Genomic DNA, 25567 nt, shown 5'->3' with positions numbered 1-25567 from the left:
CATCACATACCATCTTTTAGTTTCCTTTCAAAGATTAGTATTGTTTTATTAGTAGATATCTGCAAGGAGGCTACATACAGAATGCTTGTGAAGCAGGGAGCGGTCAGAATCTTATGACTAAAACTATATTTTTAATACATAAACAATCCAAGATCAGGTAGTATAGGACAATATATTGTTACGTTATCACATGAATGGTAGGAATTTGTTTTATTATATATAATATGATAAATTTAAATGGTGACTGTGGACCACTTCTATGTATGTGTATAATTTTCAAATCAAGATCTCCACTTGTTAGATATGTTAATTCCTACTTTATATAATGGTCAACCACTACTAACATCTCTTATGCAACAAATCAAGAAGTGGACACAAGCTGAAGATTACTGTAGTAATTATGGCTACACAGTACCATACAATGGGAACTGTATATAGGATTGTTCGGTAGTTGTCGACCATTTTGTATTAAATTCAACTGATTTTACTTAACTATATCTGTCCATGTAGTCAAAATATTTGGGAGGGAATTTTTGCATAGGAATGTAAATTTACATAACATTTTGTGGCTGAATTTATAATTTAAACTACAAGAAGTGTATATCATCTGGTATTTCTCTGGAGTAAACCTACACAAGCTTGTCCTGAGGAAGCCTCCTGTAAATAAATATACTACTTACTAAACTACTACCAATTGCTGTCCATAACCGTAGCATTACCTTAAGCATTTTAAGAAGATTTGCTGTCCCTTGCAAGGCAACAGAAAATTAATGATCATCAGAGTCCTTCAGTATGCATTTTGATATTTGTTAATTTGTATATACATTAGTAATTAACTATACATGATGGTGAAATAGGAGGCTTCCTCAGGACAAGCACCTCTATAATAGTGAACAGTAAAATTTGGTGGTCACAGCTTAGCTAATAACTTCAATGTCATGCGCGATCATTTTTATTTATTTATTTTTTGTCTGTCAATGTCTGTGGCACTGCATGTATGTAGCTACACAGTTGTTAAATTTTAGAAGATCTGCATATATTCATGGGCAGTTGGGCACAAACCATATATCCTAGCAATCTTGTACTTCCCTTATGTTACCAAGATTACTTCCTGGCGTAATGTCTTTACTAGCATATCATTTACATGAAGCCATATAATATGCATACGTAGCTATGTGGCATTACATAGCCAATTGTCATGTAAGTGCTTTTTTTTGTTACCTAAGGAATTACTCCTTTCTTGTAATTTTAATGAATCACTTTCCAACAACTGCTTGGGAACGGAGGCTTGTTAATAATACTCATGGTAATGTCACCTTGATGTATACATGGTCTATTCTTTCTCAGACAATAATAACATACCTAGTATATTTGTTCAGTATTCAAGCATTAACTAAACTTACTCTGGTTGTGGGAATTATAGCAATTAAATTGTAAACTGCATGACCATTATCTATTAGACTCACTACTCATGTTTTCATTTTTGTGGATCACTAGTTTTTGCTATACTGATCTGGCTTGTAAAAGGACCCTCTCTATACTGCAGTTCCTACAATAATGAAAATTAATGTATTGGGAACCAAGCATTAAACATCAGCATCATACATTCATGCATATATGCAGAATGCATGATAAGGTAATTTAGAAGTACAGTCTTATATCATCCTATACAAGTATGAAATAATGTAAGGTAAATTAAACAATGCATGTATAGCTAAGCTAAGGCAATTGTAGTATGGTACTCTGTGTTATCTCACAGGTGCAAACCGCATGTATGGTAGTATATGTCCTACATATATCATTCAGGAATAAGTCACACCATTCACATGTCCTAAGGTAAGTATCCAACATTATACTATCCTTTAAATAGAGTGAAAGGATGTGAGCAGGGCTAGAAGACAGCTAAAGGTGAAACAATTGCCATAGCTACACCCATACATGTGATGGATATACAAGTTTCATACATAAGTATACATGGAGAGGCACAAGCCATATATATATATATATATCCTATATAGCTATCTTATGTTTTTCTCTCTTATGATCATAGGCGGCGGAAAGGGGGGGGGGGGGGGGCTAGGGGGCTAAAGCCCCCCCTCGGTCTGCTGAGGGGGGGCTTAGCCCCCCCTCAGAATGATATCACACCGAAATTATCTTTCTTGGAGTGGGGCTGAAAACCGTGATAAAGATCGAGATACTCTAATAGAGCAGTCACTCTAATAAAGTAGTCAGTGTGTAGCGAGCTATGAAAGGATTTTTATGTAGTTTATCAGCTAGGAATGGTAGCTGGTGAGGTGGAAAGCTCTTGTCAGTTAGTTGCGACCTTTTTTTTTTTTTTTTTTTTGTCTCACCTTACCAAACTATAGAAATAAGTCTGGGTCAGCCCAGCCCCCCCTCATATCAACTACTTCCGCCGCCGCTGCTTATGATTATGTGGTTACCGAGATAATGCTTTTGCCTGTGTACATGTAGCCATATAATGTTGTATATATACACATGTCATTACATTAAATTTCCAAAATACGGTGTAGAATCTGCAGATACTTGTTGTTATTTATATAGGGAATTACTTTCATTTCTTGTAATTTTATGTATAACTTTCCAAATACTTGCTAATATTCACTTTTTGTATGTATGATGTATTCCATCTCAGATGATATTCCCCATTATCTTCTCAGAATGGTATATAGGATATAGTTATCATCTGCTTTCTATGAACATGGTTGATATACTGAAGAATCCAGAGAATATAGATGTATATGTATTATCACCTACTGTGCATACTTGTGCATGTACATAGCTATACAGTATAGCCTAAAGTCATGCTACATATGTGTATGAATGGAAGCTATATATACAAAAAAATCTATCTAAGTACACTATAATATTTATTTTGATAGCCATATGACATACATATATCTATAAATTGGGGAAGATTTACAGACAGCTTTTTGACACTGAAAGTATAATAGCCTCCTCATACACAAGTCCACAAAACTCTGCTGACAAGATCATTGTGAAGGTTGTCTGACAGCAGGAGGACTTCTGGATCTTCATGGTTTCACCTCCTTGGCATACATTTCTTCTGTGCATTTTCATTAAGAGACTCTGCAGTCAGTGTTGAAACCGGGTCACTACTGCTGACCCGGATGACCCGACCCGGTTTCAACGCTGTCTGCAGTATATATCCCTCTCACAAGCCCTTAGTGGATAGTAATTAACTATGATGGTGAAATAGATTCACTTTATAATAGTGAACAGTAAAATTTGGTGGTCACAGCTTAGTTAATGTCATGCATAATTAGTCTCATTTCATTTTTTCCACAATGTCTGTACACAGTTATTATAAATTATAACTTTCCATATTCGTGGGCAGTTGGACACAAACTATATATATCCTACCAATCTTGCACTTCCCTTATGTTACCAAGATTACTTCCTGGTTTACCATATCATTTACTTAAAACTATATAGTTTTGTAGCATTACATTGCATTTCCCAATATTCTGTAGGTGCTGTTTTGTTACCTAAGATGAATTACTTTCCTTTCTTGTAATTTTGACAAATCATGCACTTTCCAACAATTGCTTGGGAACTGAGGCTTGTTAATAATACTCGTGGTAATGTCACCTTATTATGGTCTATTCTTTCTCAGATAATATTATGCCTCAGCTATATTCCCAGTCGTTTTCTTATATTGCATTATTGGAATTCATAGCTAATAACATAAATTTACTTAGTTCAGTTTCTCAGTAATTAGAACATTAGCTAAACTTGTAGAAATTATAGCAATCAGTTAGATTGTGAGCTAGCAAGTATCGTATTTTACATTAGACTCAGTCATTACCTAAAATTATGAAATGTTTTTATTTTTGTGGATTACTATAATTTTTGCTATGCACCCTGATCCATTACATAATAACTTGTACAAACCATATAGACTACCCACTGAGTGCATATTGTTCTGTACTGGTACCTGCCTTATGCGCAGGATCCTCTCTGCATTAACTACAATTCCTACAATAACTAAAAATAATAATAATGTAACACACTAAACATCAGCATCATTTATGTATACAAAATGCAAAGTGAGGTAACTTTTAAAAGAACAGTCTTATATCATCTTACAAGTATGATATAATAGTAGTAGAACTGCAAGTATACACAACTAAGCTAAGGCAATTGCAGCTTGTTTACCTCACAGGTGTGTGTGGTGCTTGTAGTATCTGTCCTATCATTCAGGACGGATAATAGAGACATGTTGATGGATAAATATTTATGCAGCTTTAGAACAAAACTGGATTAGCCCAAAAATGGAAGATTAACACTATTGTTTAATAGGGGGAAAGCACGTGCTACCTGTTAGAGAATCTCTTGCGTATGACTTGTTGACATCAACTTCAGATGTGTGCATAGTAGAATGCTTAAATGGTGTTGTGGCCATACAGTTACTGTGAGTACCTGCATGGAAAAGGAAAGCTCATGTGTTACTGTGCATGCAACAAAGATTTAATTACAACTGAATTAGTGGGAATAATACTACGTTTTTTTGGTTTCTTAAGCATCACCTAGGTATTGCGCAGTGTGTTAGGTTTACAGGAATCTCTTGGGTTAGTTGTTCATTTAATCTTACTATATAGAATGCACTGCAGGAAAATGTTTTAGTGCTATCTATGAAGAGATGGCAGGATACATTTAACAATTAAGTTATTCCTTTTCATTGAAATACACTCTCGGACATGTATTTCTTTTCTTTCATATGCATTTGATAATAAATTAAACATCAATGTGTATATTGTGCTGCATGTGTCAGTGATGCTCTCTTGCTGTGGAATACATGTTACTATCCAACCACCTGCTAATAATTTATGTGTTAGATCAGTAGTGGGTGGAGTGACAGCAAGAGCACTGATACATAATTGTAGTGTTGTATACACTGGATTGATGAGTAAACCCTTCATGTACCTTCCTATTATTGTTATGCCCCACCCCTACCCTAGATCAACAGTGATTGATGAGCATTTTTCACTGGAACTTGTTCATAGGGCAGGGGTGTTTGCATGTATCTAAGAAACAATATAGTTAGTGGTTCATAAGCACTAATCATTTCTAATTTATTATCGTTGTGCCACATTTTTCTGCACTGTAAATGCACTCCTTATGATAATCTGCTTTATACTTTCAATGATGGATGATATTTTTATTATTGGCAGGTAATATGGGGTGTTACTATGGGAACTAGTTACTATGGAAAATTACACATCACTCACTGAATTTCATTTCTGCTTTGTCTTGAAAGTAAAGTTTCTATATTAAGTGCATATATGTGTACAGCTTTGAATTCAATAAATGCACCATGTTTGTAAAAGTGTTAAGTAAGGTGTGCACTTGAAATAGCCTTCATTGTTTATAAACCATGTATATATACTTTTATATAATAACTGAAAACATTATAAGCTTAGGAGTGCAAAGGTTCATGGTTCCAGCAAGAGTTATAACACTGATAATTGTTTTATATTATGACCAATCAGTAACCAGTAACTTTGCTAGCACTTGAACATCTAATATATTTAAGAACCAACAACCATTCAAATGAGTTTTCTGAGTACATCATATATACTTCCTGTATATTCTGTATGAAATGGAATTGTATACATTCTTCACCAAACTGGTATAAGATTTGATGTGGTACAGTTAGTACACTCTTAGTCAAAGAAAAAAAAGTGATACTAAACTATAAAAGCTTTAAGCTCAATAAAAGAAAAATTAATCCAGTGATGTGATTGTTCATACACACAATAAATTTGGATCTACTTATTTTTATACTAAATGAGATATATTTTAAAGCGTCACTACTTATATGCATGTTAATCAAGTATATTACTGTATTTGTGGCAATGTGTATATTATCTTAACTATACAAGAGTGTAAATGGCATGTATACTTATACCTAGCCATACCGAATATATTGTGTAGACCTCCAGGATGGGCAGATCATGGCATTGTGTGTTATCTGCCAGCAGCCAAGTGCTTAGAATCAGCCACTCCTTTGTCGCACTCCTTGTTTGGGTTCAGCAACACTATGTATCATGCATCACTTACCATTACTGTTGCTTATTTAAGTCTCCTCTGAATTTTGTTACTTTGTATATACTAAGTAAGCAATATGGATTTACTTTTATGCATAATAGAATGCGTTAAGGTGCTGTTTCTATGATGATATATGTGTGCGTGCGTGTGTGTGTGTGTGTGTGTGTGTGTGTGTGTGTGTGTGTGTGTGTGTGTGTGTGTGTGTGTGTGTGTGTGTGTGTGTGTGTGTGTGTGTGTGTGTGTGTGTGTGTGTGTGTGTGTGTGTGTGTGTGTGTGTGTGTGTGTGTGCATATAACAATTACACTCTCCCACTACATGGGATGCACTAGCAATATATGTGTAGTTTGGGGTTTACTTGAGCAGCCCAGGACATTGCTAGATGCTAGGTGTTAAGTGCACCTGTTAGTCAGGAAGTTATAGTACACATCAAGCAGCCTGACTGTGGGTTGCCAAGTGTATTAATCTATCTATACAAATTATATGAGCGTGTGTGATTACCTTAGTTAAGTCAGGGTCTGGCAATGTTAGTAGCTATATAGACATGGAGGGTGGGTGGGTGTTTTGGCAGGATTACAGCAGATTCAACTCTGTGCCAGGATTCAGCACAAACAATTCCAAGTAACACCTGTTGCTACGAGAGTAGCAATCACGTGATTAATGTGCGCACATTGCAATGGTATTGAATAATATTGATTGTGGGTTCTAATTCACATTTATTTAATCTCCACCATACACAGGCTTCCTTGTCTCTTACAGTAATAAATTGCACTTTAAGACTTAAGAATACAAAAGGTAATACAAACTGGTTGATAACTACTGAACATTCCTATATACAGTTCTCATAGTGTGGTACTGGGTAGCCATAATTGCTACAGTAATATTCAGCTTGTGTCCACTTCTTGACTTGTTGTATAAGAGATGTTAGTAGTGGTTGACCATCATAAAATAAAGTGTATATCATCTGGTATTGTTCTGGAGTAAACTCTACACAAGCTTGTCCTGAGGAAGACTCCTGAAAGTAAATGCACAAATTGGATTATGCTTTAAGGTGTAGTTATCATTACCTCTATTGTTTGAAGAATATTTCCTGCTAATTGCAAGGCAACAGTTATGGTATATAAATGATCATCAGAGTCCTTCATTAGTATGTATTGTTCTAGTTGATATTTGTACATCATTACACTGGTGTAGATCTTACAGGTAGCTGTAAATTGCTCTAACATTATAGTAACTGAATGTTTGTTGAAGTCTCTATCCGATAAGACTGGTTTGATGGCATCTAGTTTGATCTATTAAGAAGTAAAGAGTCTAGTATATAACCACAACTAACAGAATTATACACAACATTACTATTTAGCTACTGTACATTAATACTTACTGTTTCAAGCTCATCATAGACTTTAACTGCAGTGCAATAGAATTTTTGGATCCCTTGTTTCACAATGTCATCTTCAACTGTGCAGTTTTTAGTAGTAACTGCTTCACTTCTTAGTGTAAATGAGATGAGTATCACATTAATGGTGAACAACAATTGAGGAATCATGTTTTGCTATATAGCTATATAGTCTGTACTGACCACAGAAAGTATATCTTCAAACTTATCTGCTTGTGCTTTCTATGATGAACATCTTTTTATACTGTAGTTTAGAAGCCAGAGATTTATTTCCTGCATTGCAAGAAGTGACATTATCATTTAAGCATTAAAAAACACCAGTTCCCAAGTGTGTAGTTATAGGAAAGTGATATATAAAATTACAGGTAAGGGAAGCAATTCCTTAGGCAACAAAAAAAGCACCTACATGAGTAATTGGGAATTTCATGTAATGACATATATATTATATGGCTGCATAAGAAGATGTATACGTATACCCCATGGCAGGAAGTTGTCTTAGTAACCACATATTCATAAAGGAAACATGAGACTGCTAGTATAAAACATATACTGTGTAACCATCCTCTATGGTACATACTGTTCTATATAATCTTGTTGGTAGATTTATTAGCCTATACTGCATGTCAGTCTGTTGAGATGAAAGACTCTGACATCATCACAACATGTAATAAATTGCATGCTGAAGTTCATGCATACTAAGAGCATTAGAGGTTAGCTACTATGTAGCTATACCTTATATGTACAAACACGCATATCAATTAATTGTTTGTAAGCATTCTACAGCATGTTAAAAGAACTGTTTATAATCACCTTTCACTTTATACATCAACTTGACATACTTCACTCAAACTATCTGTTAGGCAGCATGGTCACTATCATTGTACCAGAGGCTGTATGTTCTGTATTTGCGTTTAAATACATTATATCAATGGCCATAATAATTTTAGAGCATAAAGAACCTTTCATTGCATGTCTTCCTTTTTACCTTCTAAAGTGCACATGCAGATAGATATTAAATGACTGCATGCAAGCTACTAAATATAGGTTGTCATTTGAAACATGATAGCTGTGTTCAGATAGGAAGTCTTTATAACTTACTTCAAATTTTGCGCTAAAAATATAATTGGGTTTTAAAGTACTCATATATTCCAATAGACACAATACTGAAAAGTATTAAGCAAATGCAGCAATGTCATATCAGTCATTACAAAGATCATGAAATGCACCATGTCAGCTACTGTGCAACATTTATTTCACAACACTACCATTTAAATTGCTGCAAACATGTGATGTTTCCCTTGCTTTTATACAATGTCATTGCATGTATTATACCATTACAAGCACTTTACATTTGAGCTGAGAAATCCTTATCTGAGTAAAGATGTTAGTTACCTGTGAAAAAACTATATACATACAGCTTTCAATGGTTAGTTGTATAGCTATTTCATGTTATGTGTGGTGCTGCTAACTACAGTCAATGATCCACTCAGACTTTGGCTTGAGTTAATTTTCTTTGCTTTTATCATTCTATGTGGCTTGTGTAAAATACTATACCATAAATACAATATTCCTAATCAATTTATTCCTAATGATTTCTTTGGCTGCCTGCTAATCATGTCAGGTACATATATTAGGTGATAGTATGTTCTGTAAGGTGGCTAGAGGAGATAAATTTCCCACTATAGTATATTATGTATTACCGTATTCTATAACTATTAATCTGAATGATTCCCACTTTTAGGCTAAGCCGATATCTGCCCTATTTTTACCAGTAGTTAACCAACCAATACCTGCACGATTGTAAGGCTCCACAAGTTACACTTGTGTTTAATCCACTAAAAGTTAAGCTAATGCCATATGAGGTTGTATACATATATACCACAAATTGAAGCCACTAATCAGATATATATACACACACACAATTCACATTCATTTGTGCTCCATGTAATTCATTCTGGGGATCTCTTGATAAAACTTTCATTACATATGTTAAGCTGCACAATTGAAGTTTGCAAACTGCAAAGCTACGTACCTAGCCATCTTGTGACTAAATAATAAACTGATAAAAATAAATGAACTAATGAAGTGCCTGTACAGAACTAGTTATTGACCACCTCATCAAAGAAATAAACTCATACAAGATCTATTAATAGAAATTATGTGTCTCAAGTTGTATTGGAAGATCTCAAAAAGTTCACTTCTTTGGTTCATGCAAAACTAGTTACCAGTGTATTTGCTAACCATTAAGACTGTGCCATAGCTAATCGTATTCCTTGTGTGGCATTACAATTAACTGTACAGTAGACAATAATACAAAAGAACATTAAGTAGTATGATAAAGAACTGATTCTCTAGAATGTGTCTGTAAGTAAAGAAATTGTTTGATCTCATAGTAAGCATTGCTTTCTGACTTATGAAACTACTTCTGGATATACTTCTATAGATTGTGAACTACATGTAAGGATGCCATTTTAAACATGGTAGTTTTATATTTCAAGTGTAACTTATTAATAAGCTTTGATGGTCATCATAGGAAGTTAAAAGCTTGAATAGCTTGTACCAGAATAGACTGCCGGCATTTGAGCTAAAAATAAATTTTGTTATCCATACGTTTTTCAAAAAGTCCCTGTTGCTCTTTTGTCATTCCACCTGAACAAAATATATATATGTGTATATAAATGCTAACATCTATGGTTATACAGATGTATCAAGACACACGGTAGTGTGTCGTGCGGCCCAAGAAGCCGGCGTGCCACCCGTGAGTATATTAACAGGAAGAAAGAAAACGCAATTTTCACACCTATGTAGCTCTGTGATCCCTTATCCGATTAGAACCAAATTTGCTAGAGAGGTGCCGGCCAGCAAGGGGAGTCTACACACCAAATTGGAAGAAAATCGGTCCAGCCATTTCCGAGATACGAGCGAACAAAATTTCGTTTTAATTTCTTCGTTTTTTTCTTCTACTTCTTCATTTCGCACACTTCGCAAAATCCGCCATAAAACACGATAGCGTGCTCGGATTGGGCTGCAATTTGGCACACTTAAAGGGCTCATTAAGGCAGATCTCTGTACCAACTTTGATAGGAATCCGATGAACATTCACGGAGTTATGACCGATTATTTGCGTAAAATAAGGTCGAAGGTCTGTCACGCCTACAGGGTAAACTCCTTTGAGGAATCAGTTGAAAATTGCTATGTAGATGGAGCAACCATCGTAGGAGTGCCTTTTTGTGGTTTGAAAGGAATCGGGATAAAGACCATGGAGATATGACACAAAACCCGACCTGTATCAAAATTACGCGATCGATTTTTATGAATAAAAAAACTATTAGTTTTCGTGTCTATTAGGCAAACCGCTCAGTATGTAGCTGGAATAATCATCATAGAAAGTCCTTGCAGTAGTACAGAAGAATCGGATTACAAACCACTGAGTTATGATTCGAAAGGCAACTACGTGTAGCAAATGCGAGATCGAGATACTCTAATAGAACAGTCACCCTAATAAAGCATTCAGTTGCATTCATAATTTACTCAATTATATTACATTACAAGTTATTCTGTAGGGAATTCAGCTACAAACAAGTCACCCTGTAGTCAGATCAACCAGAAGAAGGTACTTAATAGAGAGTTCAGCTACAAAGAAACCATCATGTAGAGAGTTCAGCTCAAACAAATTGCCCTGTAGAGGGATCAGCTAGAAGAAGTTACCTTGTACAGAGTTCAGTTACAAAGAAACAATCATGCAAAGAGTTCAGCTGCAAACAAATCACCCAGTAGAAAGTTCCGCTATGAACAGATCACACTGTAGAGAGTTCAGTTAGAAACAAGTCATCTTGTAGAGAGATCAGCTACAAAGAAACCACCATGTAAGAGAGTTCAGCTGCAAACAAATCACCTGTAGAGAGTTCAGCTAGGAACAAGTCACCCTGTACAGAGATCAGCTAGAAACAAGTCACCCTGTAGAGAATTCAGCTACAAACAAATCACCCTGTAGAAAGATCAGCTAGAAGAAGTACCTTGTAGAGAGTTCAGCTACAAACAAATCACCCTGTAGAGAGTTCAGCTGCAAACAAATATGCCCTGTAAAAAAATCAGCTAGAAGAAGTTACCTTGTAGAGAGTTCAGCTACAACGAAACCACCATGTAGAGAGTTCAGCTACAAACAAATCACCTGTAGAGAGTTCAGTTAGAAAAAAGTCACCCTGTAGAGAAATCAGCTAGAAACAAGTCACCTTGTAGAGAGTTCAGCTAGAAGAAGTCACATTGTAGAGAGTTCAGCTATAAAGAAACTACCATGTAGAGAGTTCAGCTGCAAACAAATCACCCTGTAGAAAGTTCAGCTATGAACAGATCACCCTGTAGAGAGATCAGCTAGAAACAAGTCACCCTGTAGAGAGTTCAGCTAGAAGAAATTACCTTGTAGAGAGTTCAGCTACAAAGAAACCACCATGTAGAGAGTTCAGCTGCAAACAAATCACCCAGTAGAAAGTTCAGCTATGAACAGATCACCCTGTTGAGAGTTCAGTTAGAAACAAGTCATCCTGTAGAGAGATCACCTAGAAGTATCACCTTGTAGAGAGTTCAGCTACAAACAAATCACCTGTAGAGAGTTCAGCTACAAACAAATCACCCTGTAGAGAGATCAGCTAGAAGAAGTCACCTTGTAGAGAGTTCAGCTATAAAGAAACCACCATGTAGAGAATTCAGCTGCAAACAAACACCCTGTAGAGAACTCAGCTACAAACAAATCGCCCTGTAGAAAGATCAGCTAGAAGAAGTTACCTTGTAGAGAGTTCAGCTACAACGAAACCACCATGTAGAGAGTTCAGCTACAAACAAATCACCTGTAGAGAGTTCAGCTAGAAACAAGTCACCCTGTAGAGAGATCAGCTAGAAACAAGTCACCTTGTAGAGAGTTCAGCTAGAAGAAGTCACATTGTAGAGAGTTCAGCTACAAAGAAACTACCATGTAGAGAGTTGAGCTGCAAACAAATCACCCTGTAGAAAGTTCAGCTATGAACAGATCACACTGTAGAGAGTTCAGCTACATTTCAAGTCACCCAGTAGAGAGATCAGCTGCAAATTATCCTGTGGGGATTAATTGACATGTAATAAATATATGCTCTCTTTTTATATTATGAACTCTTGATATATGCATTATATATATAATTTGTACATTTACTGATAAAATCAGAATGAGTTAAAAGTATTTATAAAATCTGCTTCATCTTTTTCTTTTTCTTGTGGTAAAGAAAAATATATAGGTTAAAAAGCCCCAAAGCTGGCCATAGGCCGGCTTTGGGGTATACAAATACAAAAAGAAGTGAAATCTAATCAAAAACAGCCAAGCTGTCAAAAAAGAAGTGCGGCCCTTGAAAAGGCTATGGTGAAAAAAGATGTGGAATCCAAGGTGGCGGCCAAGAAATGGCTGTGATGGTAGGTTAATGGTAAAAATTTTAATAACGACAATTCAAGTGAATTTTGTGCCAACCAAATTCACTTGAATTGTCGTTATTAAAATTTTTACCATTAACCTACCATCACAGCCATTTCTTGGCCGCCACCTTGGATTCCACATCTTTTTTCACCATAGCCTTTTCAAGGGCCGCACTTCTTTTTTGACAGCTTGGCTGTTTTTGATTAGATTATATTATATTATACATCTATATAACCATAGATGCTAACTATGAATTTACAGTGGAATCTCTTTATCTGGAACATCTTAATACTCAAGTGTTCTTATTTTTGACTTGGTAATGATGATAATGATGATGACACAGTAATGATGTTAGGGGTCTAAACTATGGGATTTCCTAATTATCACATTCATGGTCCTCATTTCAGTATCTCCAGTTCCCATGCACTGGAATGGGCTTAGCTATACACAGATGAAGTTTTGCAGTATATTATGTAACTTACCTATACACATGTACATGCACACAATGCAAAATATGTTATGAATTAGAGAGAATTACCAATGCATGGCATTGTAATGGGATAACATACATTGGAGTACTCCAGCTACTCCGTGTGTATTGTATACAGTATCATTAAATGCATGGAATTGGAAACTGATCAGTAATCATATTAAATCATGAATATCCAGTATAACTTTTGCTAAGTTCTCTAACACAAACTCATGATTTATTGGCTAACAAGTACATTGAAAATTGTATTTATATCCATGTAACTTGTTAACTGCTGTATTGAGTTATCTTTGAAACAGGGGTTTCAGGATGAGGGGTTTCAGGATATTCACTTCTTGCCGATGAGGCGTTTCAGGATACTCCTACCGAAATTGTCAGTAGCAAGCTAGTGTGTTGCTGCTGATTTATTGGCAAACACAAAATCAGCAAGAAGTACATCAATCTACTTTACTACAGTGGCAGATCTGTGGGAGCACCATAAACAACTCCCCAAACAGTATATGGTTTATACAAATCAAAATACTCTAATAGAGCAGTCAGTAAAATATTCTAATAGAACAATCACCACATCTAATGCTATTCTACAGTTTCTTAGTATAAAAAACTTTGCAGCACTATCCCATGGGTACACTTAGCCTGCTATAAACTTTTACAAATAAAATATTATACATGGTCCCTTGTATATAACAATTTACTTTTCGAGGCTGCCTAGGTCCAGTCATGGATTTTTTCTCCTTTCTTCACCTTTTCAAACATACTTTCTGTAACAACCTTAAACAGGCTGTAGGACCAGGTGTCCTACAGACCTTCAGCACTTGTACTGTAAAGCCTTAATAAATAAACTAATATCCATTTGGTTCCACATGGAGTACTTTGAGTTAATAAGTCACTCTCTAGAGTTCCTTGGATACATATACATGAAATTGACAAGAAGAAAACATTCTGACTGCCTGGCAGACTCCTGTAAGCATTCGAGCGTTAATCGGATGGCTGCAGGTTCGAGGCTGCCTAGGTCCAGTCATGGATTTTTTCTCCTTTATTTTCAAACACACTTTCTGTAACAACCTTAAACAGGCTGTAGGACCAGGTGTCCTACAGACCTTCAGCACTTGTGCTGTAAAGCCTTAATAAATAAACTTTAGGCTCATAACTGAGCTACATGAGTACTCATGACTGCCACTAATTACCACAGCTCTTGATCAATTTACGTATAGTATTGTAATGTTAACTGGTGTTTCATAGCTGATCTGTTAACTGGCTAGCTATGTAGTTAGAACTGGGTATATTATACATGCATGATACTGCATGATACTGATGAAGGCAACACAATTTTCATTCTGCAAGGTATCTGTGTGTGAGATCATCAGGCATACAATTATAATATAGGTCAGTTCAGTAGCTAAAAGTTGACCATATACTTATTTTGCTAACTGGAATTTGACAATATGCAAAATTAAATCTTCATCAGCACAGCCCTGGATCTACTTTCCAGTGATTGGAAATCTTTGCAGTTTTGCTTTCAGCAGACACCTAGCACACTAAGTTTAGCAGCACAGAATGAGTGAGTAATGACATGTAGTACAGAACAACAATTCACAGTAGCATGAAAACTCTCAGAGAAGGATCCACAGATGGGACATGAGCTTGGACATGAGCCATCTTGAATGCTATTATTAAAAGATCAAGATACTCTAACAGAGCAATCAAGTGAACTCTTATAAAGCATTCTTATAAATATCAATGTAACAACAGGTTCAAGTTATGGAGAATGCTTTGATATTTGCAAAGCATGCAAGGTTTTTATTCTGGCAATAGACCTGTACACTGGTGTCTTACTAAGTAAGATACCTAGCCACAACAAATTACATACTTTGTGGGTTACTAACAAAATTTCAGTTATATGGGCCATTGTCTGAAAAACTAAGAGATGCATTGCTAGGATACTTCAGTGGATATACATCCTTCAGGAATGATGTAATGATCACCTTGGATCTGCCATTATTACATAGTTATTTCGGGGTCGTTTATCCACTGAAGAATCCTATAACTGCATGTCTTACCTATATAAAGAACTTTATATTGTCAGAGATGTTGTTGAGTGTTGAACTTTAGGGGTTTTCATTATATTTCTAGACATTGCTTTTTATAAAGTGGGTGGTACAAAACTGAGCCAGACGAGCTTATGCTGCTACATACATATTATACTCTGCAGTATTTTGGTCATGCATGGGAATAGATAGACTGCCTGTACTTATGTCATGCACGTCACATCCTTGGTACACTGTATTTAGAAATTTGTTCACAGTCATTGATATTTTGTCAGTGAATTAATGTGCATATGTATAGGCCCACTAGCCACGTCTCAGGAGGTTATACATATAATATGGCAGGGGCGGATCCAGAGTTTGGAAAGAGGGGGGCACCTTGCTGAAAAACAGTTGAAGACCAAAAAAAAAGGTCACAACAATAATAACTAGTTATCCTTTACCAAATATATCACGTCTGTTATGTAGAATAAAATCCTATTTATAGCTTCATAGGTAAAAGTATCTCGATCTTGTATGCAATTTCTTGAAGGAGGGGGACATTTGCCCCAAATTCCCCATCCTGGATCCACCATTGTATGGATCCTCACAAAAGTAAATACACATAGCTACTATATTCCAGCAGGTTATCACATTAATTCATCTAGCAATTTGTTGGGTTTTGGACCATTCAAGGCTTCTTATTGGTCCTGCTGTTGGTAAATAGTGTTAACCCCCTTGAAAAATCCTGTCTACACCCATGGAATTACATAATGAAACTATCTCTTCTTCAATTTAGAAGTTTATAGTTATTTGGAATGTAATTATTAGTTATTCCTATTACTATTTTCATAATTAAATGACACTAAAAAACTAGAAACAATTTGTTGATGCTAAACACTATACTGAGTTGGGCTCCAAAGTCCCTAATAAAAATAATACAAACTTACACAAACTGCAAGAATGTAAGAGCAATCAATTACAAAGAGGGGTTTCCTAAAACCCTTGGAAACCTCCTACCTACACTTGCCCCTGTTCATCTCCTTTTATCAAGTTTTTAATCCAGAAATCAGTGTTATTTAATGAGTCAAAACCTGCATACGTTTTTTTTCTTTCCATTTCAAATGAATATGATAATTTATTATGAAGTAATAAGCTCACAAATTATCATTAGAGCTTTACAATGGCCAGCACTAAAGGTCTGACAGCAACATGTGCTGCAGCCTTTGGATTACCTAACCTAACAGGAACTAGGGACCTAAACATTACTTAACCTACAGTAGCTAATGATAAGGTGAAACAGAAAATGGGACAAAGAGAGGAAAAAATCCAGGATTCGAACTGCAGTATCTATAGCTAGTCAGGTGCCACACTAAGCCTCCTCGGGAGGGGATGGATTTTCTTCCTTTAAACGTAACCAAAGTATCTGATAAAACTGTCAACCATATACAACCATGGAAAACAACATGTTACAAGCATAAGTAGCCATGGTAAACACAGCCAGAATTTCTTTTTGTAATAAATGTGCTTAGAAAGCTACACTATAATTTTACACTATAATTTTTGTAGGTTTTCATGATGTTGCAATGCACACTTGTAAGGGTAGGGTACAGCTAAGGGGAATACCCCTGATATTATCCTGTGTGTTACATCATTTAAAACGTAGCTACCTGTCAGTATGTACATTACACCACACTAGTTACTTTCATGCACAATTAATTGTATATCATCTGATTTGTCAAATTTCACCAAAAGGCTCAAGGCGTGCATGAGGGTAGCTACTTCCCAGATTATAAAAGCAAGTGCACAAACAAAACTACAGACATAGTTAGCATTACAAAAGCAAAAGGACCACATCCACAAACAAAAGTACGTGTAACAAAATAGCAACATTCATTACAAAGGTGAAGAGCCTGGTGAAACACTGGAACATGGGAAAGAAATAAAACAAAATAGGGGTATGATTCTAAAGAAAATGTATTTATGAAAAGTCAAAATCTGTAACAATTACTATTTGGTTAAATCAAACAGATAGATTATTAAAATGACTAGATTTTGGTAGTAATAAAGTTGTTTATTGATTATATTTACAGTGAGTAGAAAGGTCTGGCCAAGCTAGTTCTGAAATGCACTCTGCAGATGATTACGACCACTTTCTGATGGTAGGGTTCCAATGACTACCAAAAACCCACCAAGCAGCTCATTGCTGCACTTGCTACAGACACAATTGACCCTTTGAAGTATACATGTGGATTCCTTAAAGTAGCTACCTGTGTATTTCAGTGGAGTTTGCACTAAACTTGCATAAGCAGCAGCTTCAAGTTAATTACATGTACCCCACAGAGAATGCTTAAAAACATTAGTGTTCTGGTAACCATAGCTGCAGCGATCTGACCATGACAATGCAGAGTTGATGAAAACTCCAAGATACCAGACTAGAAGTTTCCAATGTATGAATGTCTGCCTCATTGAACAAAAGGGAAGCTAGGTTTCACAGGGTTGTGTTTCTTAGAAATCAACAGACCCTCATGATGGGTTAAGAGGAAGTTTCCAACATACAACTTCAGTGGTTAGTGGCAGACAAGTGTCACACAAGTGCAACACTTCTATCATGATGGCAGTAAGGAATTGTACTCTCAATGAGGAAATGAGATAGCTATCAATTTCCCCAACATTTCAATGAACAATATTTTCCCATCCATTAATTATTATTATTCTTTTATTAGCCATCCCTGATGGTACTCCCTAGTTCCATCTACATGCACATTTCCACAGAAATAGCAGCCTTTGGTGAAAAAAATTATAGAGTTAGAGATACTAAACTCAATGAAAGCACCAATGAAGACCTACAGACCCACTGGCGAGAGGACCACAAATGGCTGGAGTAGAGAATGTATTCAGGGTGTCTGGATTTATTATCATACAGTACGATAGTATCATACAGTACGATAGTACTGTATAGTAGGGGTTAGTAAGAAATCGTATGGTTTCGTGGATTTTCGCACCTTAAAAAAACAGCCTTGCAATAAGTTTTACCCAAAAAAACGCCTGGAATGCACAATTGCGGATCCAGGATGGGGCATTTGGAGCAAATCCCCCCCTTCAAGAAATTGCATACAAGATCGAGATACTCTAATAGAGCAGTCAATTACTCTAATAAAGCAGTCACAATGTTCATGAGGCAGTGTAGCTTACCTATGAAGCTATAAATAGGATTTTATTTTACATAACAGACGTGATATATTTGGTAAAGGATAACTAGCTATTATTGTTGTGACCTTTTTTTTATTTTTTTTTTGGTCTTCAACTGTTTTTCAGCAAGGTGCCCCCCTCTTTCCAAACTCTGGATCCGCCCCTGATGCATTAGTACTGTTATAATGATGCTGTACCTTGGGTAAATGAAGTGAAAAGTCGAATGTTTCAATGTACAGTGAGTTTTAAAAAATTCGAAATTCACCTACATTTTGTCTGCCAGCCTGCCTGCTGTAAGACCCGGTAGCGCTAGGTGTACGGCTCCAGTAATTTCAGACAGTCAAGGTAATGACGGCGGATTCACAAATCTGTTGTTCCGATTACGTTCTGTCCACTGCACCATGCCGTTTGCTTTCATCATTCCTCTGCTTCTTTGTTCTTCTCGAAGGATAATTAATAGTTGCGGCGCGCCACAACCCAAACACGTGATTTTAACAAAGTGTGGATACCTGTGCGTAAGATGAGGGTGAACGGGTGTAGTACCCAAGGAGTTGTCTCTAGCATTTATTACGCTGGGTAGTCATTTTATATACCAGTTTAGTGAGGTAGCTAGTTAATAATGTCTTTGAGGGGCGGATCCACCTCGGAATTCAGACTTCTAAAAAGCGAGGGCTCCACTCTCATAATTGTGGACTCTCTGGCGATGTTTTACTGTAAAATCATCAACATTTAGGCCATTAGAAATGCAGCTGAAGCCTCAAACAGTTGCTGTAATAGCTTTACCGTACACAAGGAAATTTTGACGTAAGAAAAATCAGGCTTCAGCAGATTTGACGAATAAAATGTTGACGAAAATGAAGAAATTGTAGGCATAACCTGTACTTTTAAGGACGCTTATAAACATTTGACGAATTTAAATTTGACGAATTAAACCTATTCATCAAATTCGTCAAATTTTTTTGACGTCAAAATTTCCTTGCGTACGGTAAAAGACAAAACGATAAATATTTTAGAGGCACTTATTTCGTACGACGGTTAGCTAAACCATAGATTATATATTCGTTACCCACTGCACAGCAATTATAGAACGTACGTGACTTAAAATGAATCATTCTTGCAAGAAATCCTGAAAACCATCTTTGTAACTGGTTACAAGGTAACACATGCTCATAGTTACTGTATTATTATATATTTTGGTAACGACTATATAATCTATGGTTAAACTAGTAAGCGCCACTAGTTACAGGCTGGTTTCGCGCCCCCTTCAATAACAAGACAAGTTTTTATGGGCGAAACAAGACTCACCACTGGTAAAGGGTTCTTTCTCAAGATGTTTTGGAAGCCAACAGCGAGTTTCTAGGCAAATTTGCTCTTTATTGTGCGAACGGTAGAAGCTAAACTGAACGCGAGATTAGCGGCCGGATGGTTTGGACTCGACACATTCAAGGAAAACACCGAAACCCTGTACGCTACGCCCTTCGCACCCAGACCATACCATGGAGTAGTCTGGCGCCGCCCGCCCCTTCGCATAAAGTAAGGGTCTGGTGAAATACAGATACTAAATCATTTCTAGCGCCCAGATTCGGCGCTAGCCAATTAGTGCATGCCAATGACGTTCATACAGAAATCGCCTTGGCAACACAATGCTTTTGTTCGAATTGAAGTGCGATCATCTGACGTAACAAGCATTACGTGCGCTGTCTAATTGAATTCCTTTTGAAATGATTAGGTATTTGTATTTCTCCAGACCCTTACTTTTTGCGAAGGGGCGGGCGGCGCCAGACTAACCATGGAGCATTATTTGATGACTTCGTAGTATAAATTGTGTAGCGATGCTGTCTAGAATCACAGAGAGAATGTGCTTCCAGTTTTGCCGAAAAATACCATCCAAAAATATTTCAAGCTATCATCTATCTGACAAATAGCTACCATTTTTAAACATCATCATCAGAACTCACACATGATGTGTTTCACACTATGATGCTATATAACTTAAGCACATACAAGCATACCACAGCACTTTATGGCATGTTTTCCTACACAACTCACCTTTCCACCTCGCTGAGCTCTATAAACAATGCAGCATGCATCAACCCTAATGAAAACAAGAGAAGTCATCAGACAACTCTACTGAAAACACGATGTTTAAGTACAGGTTGAATGCAGAGAAGACCCTGGATCCCAGGCTGTGTGGCACCTTGGGCACTTGCCTATAGACTGCAAGCTGTCTGGATCAAGTCACCACCTGGTCTGAGAATTTTTTCTGCAGTCAACAGGTTTTTGCTATCATGTTTCTGACTTCCTGCTACACAGGCTTTCAGTGGCCTTCTTTTCTTTTCAGGTCCTTAGTGGGATAGTGACTATAATGTGTGTACTATATAACAGCAACACATGACTATACATAATAGGTACATACATACCATAAACACACAACTCTTTGGAGGAGGTAGGGAAGCTGAGGTAGGGCACAATAGCCTGGAGGGGTAATGTGTACCATCATGATGAAGTACATTCAGCATTATACTCATGTCAACATTACCAATTCTCGGTACTTTATGTCACAGCATACACTGGATGGCAATTACTTGCAAGACATGGATACCACACACTTAATTGTGAGTAACATTACAAATATTAAGTCATAGCAAATTTAATTGGAGCAAACTGACTTTACAAACGTTTAGCCATAACGACATTTAGCCGTAGCAGCAATGCTATCACACAAACGCTCTTAACATTCAGTTCTAACAACCATTGCTGACAATCAATCATAACAAAGATCTCACATGTAATTGAAACAAACAGAAATATTGCCGATAACACACACACATCATTTGGATTAAATAGATTTTAGACCTACTGTTTGGCATTTTGTGCCTACCACAGTTGTCAGTAAAAGCGTAAGAAAGGCCAATGAGGCCAACAGAAGAAAGCGAGCTAACTAAATTTAATTATTCTGATTAGCTAATAGCCAGGGTCAACAGCTCTGAACAAGCACCAAACAACAGATATATGAACATTGAAGGTGAACCTAAGCCTACTTTATATATGACACACACTTACGTAACCAGATGACAGTAGGTGTTGCAAATTGATTTGTGCAGTCAACAACCTAACAGAAGCTACCTGTTAACTTCTGTTTGTTGCTGAGGCAACAAACTACATTATTTGAGCAGCATATAGTAGTGGTAGTCAATGGTGCACATAATGACTATGAGAGGATGCCATGCATGCATGCATGACAATGTGACACATTTCTTATAGTGATTGGTTAATGAATGGCCCAGCTAAAACAACAAACAATAATGACTCATACTTAACTGAAAGTTTCCTAATGGTATGTAAATTATACAATACCTAGTTATCGTTTAGAGTCCTTAAAGTTCCAAGCTTAACTGTGGTACAGAATGTAAACATGGTACACCCAGCTGTGCTCCTCCACCCGCCCACACACACACACACACACACACACACACACACACACACACACACACACACACACACACACACACACACACACACACACACACACACACACACACACACACACACACACACACACACACACACACACACACACACACATTGGCTACATGTACTGTTACCTCAAGAAGCTGGTCTGTACATTTAGCAGCCATCCATATTTTTAATAAACTAGTAGGTCCCAAACATGGCTAAGATGTACTTCATGACCTCACTATTATGGCCACCTCATTATTGAGGACATAACCTAAGGGTGGTCCTATTAATGAGGTTTGACTGTAGAATGATGCAATTCTCAGTAAGTACTTGAAAGGCAAATGTTTATAATTCCTCACTGAATGACTTTTGTTACTGGTGATATTGGATTCCTAGGATACAGTTAGAAATGACATGTGATATAGTTACATCACATAAGCACATATATGTAAGGTTTCTGTTACACAATTTATATATAAGGCACTCTCACTGATGCAGGCATCAGCAGTTAACTCTCAGATCACAACTAAGAAGCTTGAGATTCAATTGACTTACTATACACTTCTGTAATAAAGGAAGAGATGAAAACTCAATTGCTGTTGGTGACCACTTGGATACTCACCTTGCTAGTATTGAATAGTGACGCAGCTGTTAACAGAACAAAATGTACAGACAATGATAAGGTTAACACTGTGAAGCAAGAAATTCAAAGATTCTACTGCACAGTAGTTAAAATATATGATGATATTCAAACAGTAAGAATATAGGAATATAGTAACATGTGTTCTGTATAAATGATTATGTAGAGGTGTGTATCAAATGTAACGTATGCAATCGATTTTGGTAAATGTTTAGTGGTGCAATCTTTTGCCTCACTACAGATAAAACTAGATGTCATCAAACCAGTGTTATCAGATAGAGACTTCAACAAACATTCAATTGGTATAATGTTAGAACAATTTACAGCTACCTGTAAGATCCACACCAGTGTAATGATGTACAAATATCAACTAGAACAATACATACTAATGAAGGACTCTGATGATCATTTATATACTATAACTGCTACCTTGCAAGAGACAGTTAACCTTCTTGAAACGATTGAGGTAATGATATTATCTTATATTTATATGGACAACAATAAGTGGTATACTTATTATTTTACAGGAGTCTACCTCAGGACAAGCTTGTGTAGAGTTTACTCCAGAACAATACCAGATGATATACACTTTACTTTATGATGGTCAACCACTACTAACATCCCTTATACAACAAGTCAAGAAGTGGACACAAGCTGAAGATTACTGTAGCAATTATGGCTACCCAGTACCACACAATGAGAACTGTATATAGGATTTTTTTCAACTAACTTTTATTTGTATCTATATACGGCGTATCTTTTCTCTTTGTATGATCTATGCTGTTAACATGCACACAGGCTAAAAGGCAATAAATTTTTGAAAGATGTGCATGAAGACTATAATTATACTGAATCTAAATCAAGTTGCTCTATATATATCTGCTTACACTGACAATATATACACACATTTAACTATTTAGGGAAATGCTTATAGTATCATTCAAGACATCAGATTTTAGTAGACCAACCAAAGAAATATCACCACTTGAGAACTTTTTTGTACATGGTCTGTGTCAGATTTCTGACAATCCGTAATCATGACAATGCAATTTACTATATACTACTCAAATGCTGCAAATTAATTACAAAGGAAGAACCTTACTTATAGGTCTTCACAGGCAACCAAGGCAAGTACGTATAGTAACTGTATACCCTTTTAAAGTAAGAACAATTAGCTAACACTGCTTTTTTATATACTCAATTTTGGCTAGCAAAGCTTTTGTCACCACATTTTTTATTTATTGGATTAAATTTTCTTTAGTGATTGTGTATACATATCACATAATGATCAAAGCTGACATCAACAAATGTAGTGGTCTTATACATTTTATCATAGATATTATATTCTCCGTATATCCATGATTTCATGCATGGATGCAATCAATCATGTAACACAATTGTGCAAAAACAGATAGGTTTCAGTATAAAATGCAAACATACGTAATACTCTCAGAAACTAGACCTCTGAAACACACACATGCAGTCTTTATAATTGTACTGTAACTTTCTGAAACACCATAACACACTGTGACATTAAAACATTGTAAATATATTACTATGGCATAATCGTATGGCTAAGTGCTAAGAGGTCATACATGTGTGCAGACCTGTAATATTATAAGACAACTCAAATAACTGGCAGTTTATGATTACAAGTCTGTTTGCTTGTTTGTTTTACAGCATGAGTGCTGAAGGCCTGTAGGACACCTGGTCCTAAAGTTGTTACGTATAAAGTATGTTTGAAAAGGTGAGAAAAAAAATCCATGACTGGACCTGGACAGTGTCAAACCTGCAGCCATTGGATTAATGCTCAAACACTTACAGTTTGCCAGACAGTCAAGAGGTTTTTTCCTTGTCAATTTCATGTGTATCCATAGGAACTCTAGAGTGTGACTTATTATCTCAAAGTACTCCATGTGGAAATAAATGGACATTAATTAGTTTATTTGTTAAGGCTTTGTATGTAGGACACCATAATGCATGTTGGCTAATATCATTATGTTACAACACAAATTAGTCCAAATAATTTCTTTATTATGATTACGATTATGACTGTTATGATTAAATACTTGGTAAAGGTAGAGCTTGTATACCAGAAGACCTTATAAAGGCCTAAGATGTTTATATTAACTTTCACTAGTATGTTTGAAAAGTAGGAGAAAGAAGAAAAAATCCATGACTGGACCAGGGCAGCCTCGAACCTACAGCCATCTGATTAATGCTCGAACACTTACAGGAGTCTGCCAGGCGGTCAGGATATTTTCTTCTTACTATTTTCATGTATTTGTATCCATAGGAACCCTAGAGAGTGACTTGTTATCTCTAAGTACCCCAAGTGGAACCAAATGGACATTGTTTTATTATGATTAAATACTTGGTTCAATTATGATTAAATATTTGTTAAGAATTACTACTTCTAGAGCTTATACATTGTCAACCTTGGGTGATCAATGAACGCCCATAACTCATGATGTCAGTGTTATATTGTTAACATCAATCCTTCATAAGATTCCCAAGATGGGAATTGGATTAATTATAGTTATCATTACAGCTGCCATAGTGAATAATTTCTATGAATTAGCTCATTGTGATATGAACAATGCAGTCATAGTTACATGGCAATTACAATACTAATCAGAACTGGTTACTCACAAACTTAGTTTTGAAGTATGTTACTATATGTGCTCAGTTACAATAGGCTGATTGTGCTAAATAGTGTACATATATAGTGGGTAGCATGCTTATACTTTCAATAATGTCATTAAGAATTGCTATTGTTCATGTTCCTCCTAAATACCATATGGCAGGCAGCGTATGTAGATAGAAACTATATGCAAATGAT

General features: G+C 36.3%; 2 protein-coding genes across 4 annotated transcripts; one reads left to right on the top strand and one right to left on the bottom strand.

Annotated features, from left to right (window-relative positions):
- Positions 1-6760: 6760 nt before the first annotated feature.
- On the bottom strand, positions 6761-19044 carry LOC136249422 (uncharacterized). Of its 3 annotated transcripts, none has more exons than XM_066041425.1 (4): positions 18896-19044; positions 7469-7756; positions 7155-7379; positions 6761-7102 (listed from the first exon to the last, which is right to left on the bottom strand). In XM_066041425.1, exons 2-4 carry the CDS (start codon positions 7631-7633, stop codon positions 6917-6919), a joined length of 576 nt encoding a protein of 191 aa, XP_065897497.1. In that variant the 5' UTR covers positions 7634-7756; positions 18896-19044; the 3' UTR covers positions 6761-6916. The 3 variants fall into 3 exon arrangements, with proteins under 3 accessions (XP_065897497.1, XP_065897496.1, XP_065897495.1); XM_066041424.1 differs by having other exon boundaries at positions 18824-19035; XM_066041423.1 differs by lacking the exon at positions 18896-19044 and having other exon boundaries at positions 7469-9817.
- Positions 19045-22580: 3536 nt separating this feature from the next.
- On the top strand, positions 22581-23548 carry LOC136251744 (uncharacterized). Its single transcript, XM_066044166.1, has 3 exons — positions 22581-22840; positions 22967-23191; positions 23253-23548. Exons 1-3 carry the CDS (start codon positions 22667-22669, stop codon positions 23436-23438), a joined length of 585 nt encoding a protein of 194 aa, XP_065900238.1. The 5' UTR covers positions 22581-22666; the 3' UTR covers positions 23439-23548.
- The last annotated feature ends 2019 nt before the right edge of the window (positions 23549-25567 follow it).

Source organism: Dysidea avara, chromosome 3 (genome assembly GCF_963678975.1).
Source record: "Dysidea avara chromosome 3, odDysAvar1.4, whole genome shotgun sequence".
Classification (NCBI taxonomy): Eukaryota; Metazoa; Porifera; class Demospongiae; order Dictyoceratida; family Dysideidae; genus Dysidea; species Dysidea avara.
The sequence above is the reverse complement of the archived record's forward strand: the minus strand, read 5'-3'. Positions and strand labels throughout refer to the sequence as shown.